General features: G+C 46.7%; 1 protein-coding gene across 1 annotated transcript in view; it reads left to right on the top strand.

Annotated features, from left to right (window-relative positions):
• The window catches only part of frmpd2 (FERM and PDZ domain containing 2), a 57,695-nt gene that overhangs the window by 33,791 nt on the left and 16,600 nt on the right, over nt 1-7,304 (top strand). Inside the window, 1 exon segment of the mRNA XM_048245536.1 lies at nt 2,043-2,150. Within this exon segment, the coding sequence (XP_048101493.1) occupies nt 2,043-2,150 (108 nt within the window).

Genomic DNA, 7,304 nt, shown 5'->3' with positions numbered 1-7,304 from the left:
CCTCCTCCTCTCCTCCTCCCTCTCTCCCTCCTCTCCTCCTCCTCCTCTCCTCCTCTCCTCTCCTCCTCTCTCCTCTCCTCTCCTCTCCTCCCCTCTCCTCCTCTCCTCCTCTCCTCCTCTCCTCCTCCCCTCTCCTCTCTCTCCTCTCCTCCTCCTCCCCTCTCCTCCTCTCTCTCTCCTCCCCTCTCTTGCCCGCTCTCTCTCACTCTCCTCTCCTCTTCTCCTCTCTCCTCCTCTCCTCTCCTCCTCCCTCTCTCCTCCCCCTCTCCCCTCCTCCCTCTCTCCTCCTCTCTCCTCTCCTCTCCTCTCCTCTCTCCCCTCTCCTCCTCTCCTCTCCTCTCCTCCTCTCCTCCTCCCTCTCCTCCTCTCCTCTCCTCTCCTCCTCCTCTCCTCCTCTTTCCTCCTCCTCCCCTCTCCCTTGCCCGCTCTCTCTCACTCTCTCCTCTCCTCTTCTCCTCTCCTCCTCTCCTCTCCTCTCCTCTCCTCCCCTCTCCTCCACCTCCTCCTCTCCCTCTCTCCTCCTCTCCTCTCCTCCTCTCCTCTCCTCTCCTCCTCTCCTCTCCTCTCTCTCCTCCTCTCCTCTCCCCTCTCCTCCTCTCCTCTCCTCTCCTCCTCTCCTCCTCTCCTCCCTCTCCTTGCCTCTCTCTCACTCTCTCTCTCCTCTCCTCTCTCCTCTCCTCCTCCCTCTCCTCACCTCCTCTCCTCTCCTCCTCTCCTCCTCCTCCCTCCTCCTCTCCTCTCCTCTCCTCCTCTCCTCCTCCTCCCTCTCCCTGCCCCTCTCTCTCCCTCTCTCCCTCCCTCTCCTCTCCTCCTCTCCTCCTCCTCTCCTCTCCTCTCCTCTCCTCCTCTCCTCTCCTCTCCTCCTCTCCTCCTCCTCCCTCCTCTCCTCCTTCCCCTCTCCTTGCCCCTCTCTCCTCCCCTCTCCTCTCCTCTCTCCCTCCCCTCCTCCTCCCTCTCCTCCTCCTCCCTCTCCTCCTCTCCTCCCTCTCCTCCTCCTCCTCTCCCTCCCTCCCTCTCCCTCCCCTCCTCTCCTTGCCCCGCTCTCTCTCTCTCTCCCTCCCTCTCCTGCTCAATGAACATCGCGGAGGACTTAAATAAAACATTCACAATCGTGAAAGCAAGGACGATAGAAGACGACTAGCTAAATTACTATTAAATCCGCTTAGCATCATTAGCATGCTGCACAAGTTCACTGATCATCTCAATACCAACGCTTTCCTAAAAAGGACCTGTCCCAAGGAGAACAAGTATTATTTTGAAACTTAAAACACACATGGGAAAAACTGAACAGTCCAATCAGTAGATTATGATAGGCTAAGCTAGCCAACTATGCTACTTTGTTTACAATATTTCCAGGCTTCAACCAGACAGCTGAATTAAAGAGGTAGAGTTGTAATAAAAAAAATAGCAGGCCTAGGCTATAGGCTAATCTGCATAAAGTGTGCTATCATAAATACAGATAGATAGATAGATAGATACTTTTTATTGATCCTCAGGGGAAATTCAAGAATATAACGCTTTGAGCAGGGTCTCAAATATCAGTCATTCAGAAAAATATTTTTTATATCAGGATATAAAATAATAGATATATTATATTGTAATCCTCTAGTGTTCTAAGGAGGCTATTAAAATGTTATTTAATAAAATGTCTAGTCCCCAAAAAAAAAAAAAAAAAAAAAAAGAAAAATCGAGATGTATCGAACCTGGGTCAAAATGTGGATACACCAACCCCCACATTCGTTTGTATCGCTACAGCCCCTAGTGGATTCAAATAAAGAATTCCAAATGTGTGTGTAAAAGGTGTGTATGTGTGCAAAAAATGTGTGTGTGTGTGTGCACGTGTATGTGCGCAGTGTGTGCGTATTGCAGGCGTGTGCATGCGCAGGCATATGCATGCAAGTAGCGGGCGGCGCATGGGCGTGTGTGTGTGTGCATGTGTGTGTTTGTGTGTGCGGCGCGCGGTGCGATGCAGACGCAGGGCGCGTGCATGCGTGCATGCGCAGGCGACGATGTGTGCATGCGTGCGTGCGTGTGTGCATCAGGGATAGTGATTGTAGGAGAGGACAACACAGGGCGATTGGATCTGGGAATCTTCATCGCCTCAGTGGTGCCAGGGGGACCCGCAGATCGGGATGGACGCATCAAGCCAGGTGACACACACACACACACACACACACACACACACACACAGACACAAAACACTATAAGACAAAGAAAACGTTTTGTATTACTGTTGGTAACTGGAGTTAAACTTGAGAGTGTTGGTGTAAGTAACTGGAGTTAAACTTGATAGTGTTGGTGTAAGTAACTGGAGTTACACTTGAGAATGTTTGTAATAAGTTAAACTTGATATTAGTGACTGGAGTAGAATTGGACATCATTAACATTATAAAGTGCTGACATTATTAACTGCAGTTAAACTTGAGAGTGTTGGTGTAAGTAGCTGGAGTTAAACTGGAGAGTGTTGATAGCAGGAGTTAAACTGGAGAGTGTTGATATGATTTACTGGAGTTAAACTGGAGAGTGTTGATATGATTTACTGGAGTTAAACTAGAGTGTGTTGATATGATTTACTGGAGTTAAACTAGATTGTGTAGATATGATTTACTAGAGTGTGTAGATTAGGGCTTTGACTTTTGCCCAAAAATCATATTCGAAGTTCGTTTGTTTATTAATATTAAAATTTTAATATATTTGAATATGTATTAATAATATTTTGACCATTAAATGTCTTCAGTAATACCGAATATTGGTATCAAACTTAAGTTCTATATGTTCTGTCCACCAGAGGGCAGTGTATCAGTCAATGTCAATAGACTACGTGTACCTAAAGGCTGAGTATTTATCCGTGTGTTAAAATTGTTATTATTGAGCATAGGGCTGGGCGATAAAACGATAGCGATATGTATCGCAATAGACATGTAATCGATCAATAAAAAATATGTTCGATAGAACATTCATAATTAAAAGCAACACACACCTCCCGCCTTACGTTGTCCATAAATAAATAGGCTAAATATATCTTGCATTGTAGCTATGTGCAACTCGACCAAAGTAGCCTAGGCGATAGAAGTAGGCCTACCTCAACACAGACTCTCCTTGCCCCGTGCACTCTCTCTCTCTCCCTCTCAACAGGCGCATCCCTCCTCAGCATGCACAGGTAATCCAAACATTCACAATCGTGCAAGACGACTGGCTAAATTGCTATTAAATCCGGTTAGCATCATTAGCACGCTGCACAAATTTTATTTAATTTTATTTTTATTTAACACGCCTATCAGATTTTCCACCACTTTCATCCACAACTTCACTATCACACGCAACCACAGACACGGTAGCTCAAACACTTCCCAACCCTACTTCCACTTCCCCTCCCACTTCCACCCTTCCAACCATACACAATCACAACACACCACCAGGATCCACCAACTTACAGACTCACACACATACAACACAGACAGTTGACACACACACTACACCACACTCTACACCTCCCCGCACTCTTGCTAACACAACCACACACCTTTCCCCCTACATAATATCACAAGCACATGCAGCAGAACCACTACCCAGCGTCCCACATTGAGAGTCACAACACAGTTTCACCACACAGCACACAGCCAACCTGAAACAAACACTACCCCTACCACCACACACTCACCCAGGCCAACACATACACAACCCCTCAACCATTTAGTAGTACACACCGTTGATAATATAGTTTCCTTATCCCCACAGCACCCACCAGAGGAGGAGAGGGAGACTCCGGCGCCTCCACAGCTGGAGAGGGTGATGACGAAAGGGCGGACTCATCAAGTCAAACGATTTGTCACAACCGCAGCTGAGCCCTCTCCATCAAAAGCTGTGGGACTGCCGGAGACACCCAACCCTCCTATCCCTTCCACACCCCACACCTCACCACACACCATCTCCAACCTCCTCCTACAACCCACACCACCCACTACACACCTCTTCCACCCCACCTACCACCGTGCCCTCAGAAACAAACTGGTCAATTTCAATACACAAACCACTAGTTTTCATAGGAGATTCCAATCTCAACAGGATTCCCCCCTTCACCCATCCCGATATACAAATTGACAGTTACCCCGGAGCCACCACCTACCACTTTGCTAAACTCTTACAGAAAACCACCCCCCTTCCCCAAGTGAAGTCGGTGGTCTTGTCAGTGGGTCTCAACAACAAGGACCACGACCCCAAAAACACCAGCATCAGACAGTTCCTCATCCTCTACAAACATGCTTCTACAGTTTTCCCCGATGCAATCATACACATTCCCCTCATTAATTTGTCACCCCGCCTCACTACCCAACAGCAGGCCAATCTCACTCACATTAACAACTTTATAACTTCCCACTTCCCCCACATCCCCACTATCCCCCCAGACACCTTCCACACCACCCAAGATAACATACACTGGACGCCCCATACCGCTCATACAATCTTTACACATTGGTGCCAATATTTAAATTTTCAATAACTCCACCCATAACCCTGGCCCCCCAACTCCCACCCCCACCCCCTCCTGCACACTCACCCCCTCTACCCACTCCCACCCTCCCTCATGATTTAATCATGAACCTTTCCACCCTTTTCCAACCCACTTCCCCACAACGCTCTCTGTTGGAAAGGGGGCTTACATTCATTCCACACACCACTCGCATGGACCGGGAGGAACTCCAGAGGGACCTACACCTTTATCACCGCCACCTTAAAATACTCCATCACTTTTCCTCAGACGACACCTACACTCCCACCCCTTTCACTCTCCCCTCCACTTGGGAACCCCACACTTCACAATTAGATTAGAAATTAGTTAAGCACATTCACAGGGACAGGCAGGCACTCAATTCCTTTCTCAGACTCCTCCCTCCCCCCACCACCAGTAACCTCACACTAGCAGAAAAACAGGCCATTTCACAACTCACAAACAATACATTTATAGTCATCAAACCGGCGGACAAGGGTTCTAAAATTGTAATCATGGATACCCATCACTACCTCACTGAAGCACACAGACAGCTCAACAACACCCAGTTTTATACACCCATAGCACAGTCCACCCAACCCGCAGCACAGTCTGAAATCCGCCGGTTAGTCACCTCACTTTATCAACAACACTTCATTTACCATAAACAAAGCATATTTTTACAAGGACCGGACCACCCCCGACCACGACAATTCTATCTCATCCCCAAAATTCACAAACCCCTACACACTTGGACAGTTCCCTCTGAGGTTCCTCCTGGTCGTCCCATTGTGTCAGACTGCAACAGCACCACATACAACATTTCCATCTATATTGACTCATATCTCAACCCCCTTTCCAACAGACACCCCTCCTACCTCAAGGATACATACCACTTCCTCACTAGGCTTCACCCATGGCAGTCCACACCACCACACTCACCTCTTCACTTTAGACGAGATAGCCTTTACACCAATATCAACAACCCCCCGCCGGATTACAAGCAGTTCAAAACACTTTTCAAAAATACCCAGACCCTCACAGACCGGACACCATCCTCCTGCAACTTTTAGAAATCTGTCTCTCTCATAATGATTTTAACTTTGACAATAAACTTTACTTACAAGTACACGGGACTGCCATGGGTCAACACTTTGCACCTTCCTACGCCAACATCTACATGAGTGAGTGGGAGCAGGCCGCCCTAGCCAAGTGCCCCCTTCAACCCACTTTTTACTTTCGTTTTCTGGATGACATCATTGGAGCTTGGCCACATCCCCTACGGGATTTCAACACTTTTTTAGACACCTTAAACTCACATCACCCATCCATCTCACTTAAGGCCACTATTGACCCAAACCAGATTCATTTTCTAGACACCACCATCTTTTTCACCCCCATTTCACCTACACACACATTTCACCTTTCATCTACACACAACTCTTTCAAGCCCTCCGTAAGAGGCACTACTCTAAACGTTTCCTCCGCCACATCAAACACTTGACTCTGGCCGGCCTTGCTCCCACTCACTCATACACCCCAAAACCTTGCCCATCACCCACTCCCACACCAGACCTTCCTCTTAACCCCAACCCAGACCCCAACCCAGATCCTAATCCCAACCCTTTTCCTAACCCCAACCCCAACCCTCTTCCTAACCCTAACCCCAACCCTTTTCCTAACCTTAACCCCAACCCTTTTCCTAACCCTAACCCCAACCCCAACCCTTTTCCTAACCCCAACCCTCTTCCTAACCCCAACCCTGACCCACCCCATCTCCTGCCCCTTATTAGCACCTATTCACACGGCATACAACACTTACACCACACACTGAAACAACATTATACTGAATTTCAAACAACACACCCCACCTTCCAACACCACACACTCATCTCTGCATTTAGATCTAAATAAAACCTCAAAGACCCTCCTCACGCACCACCTTCACCCGTCACTTACAACCCCCACCCCTAAGGAAAACCTACATTTCACCCCTCACTTATTCATCACCAATATCCATAGCCACTGTTCTGCACCCACTAACCCATTACATTTAGACACTCCCAATTTAGTTTATGTTATCACCTGCACTCACTGTCACATGCTGTACATCGGGGAAACTGGACATACACTACGACACTTTTAAAACAACACCTGCACAACATACAAAAAATACACTCAACACTTACCTCGCCACACACTTCCAGACGACAACATCACACATTTGAGGGGCCTGTGGCCTTGAAGGGAACCCAGGCTGGACAATTTTACCGAGGAAAAGAGCAGAGAGATTGTGGATTTTAACTTGGATTGTGGAACTTCAAACACTACACCCACAAGGTCTTAATGAAAAATTAAATTAAAGTTTTAAACCACTCTGTGTCTTTTTTATAACTCCTCTCTTTTATCTCTTCTTCTTAATTTTTATTTGTTTTTATTTTATTTCATTTGACTTTTAGATGGGAATAGTGGGGCGAGAACTACTGGCCAGTGCATAATAGTTAAAACAACTACATACTAAAATAAATTTTAATTCTAATTTCCTAACCCAAATTGACTGTTAAGTTCTAATCATCTCAATCCCGATGCAAATGGAAAATTATTTTCCAAGACTCAAACGGGCATGTCCCAAAGAGAAAAAGTATTAATTTGAAACTTAAACACACGTGGGGAAACTGAACAGTCTAACCAGTAGACTATGATAAACTAGCAAATGTTAAGCTACTTTGTTTACAATATTTCCAGGCTTCAACCAGTGCTGCTTTTCATTCAGACTTGTGCACATTTATTTATTTGAGTGTTTTTCATGATTGTG

Source organism: Alosa alosa, chromosome 6 (genome assembly GCF_017589495.1).
Source record: "Alosa alosa isolate M-15738 ecotype Scorff River chromosome 6, AALO_Geno_1.1, whole genome shotgun sequence".
NCBI lineage: Eukaryota > Metazoa > Chordata > Actinopteri > Clupeiformes > Clupeidae > Alosa > Alosa alosa.
The sequence above is the reverse complement of the archived record's forward strand: the minus strand, read 5'-3'. Positions and strand labels throughout refer to the sequence as shown.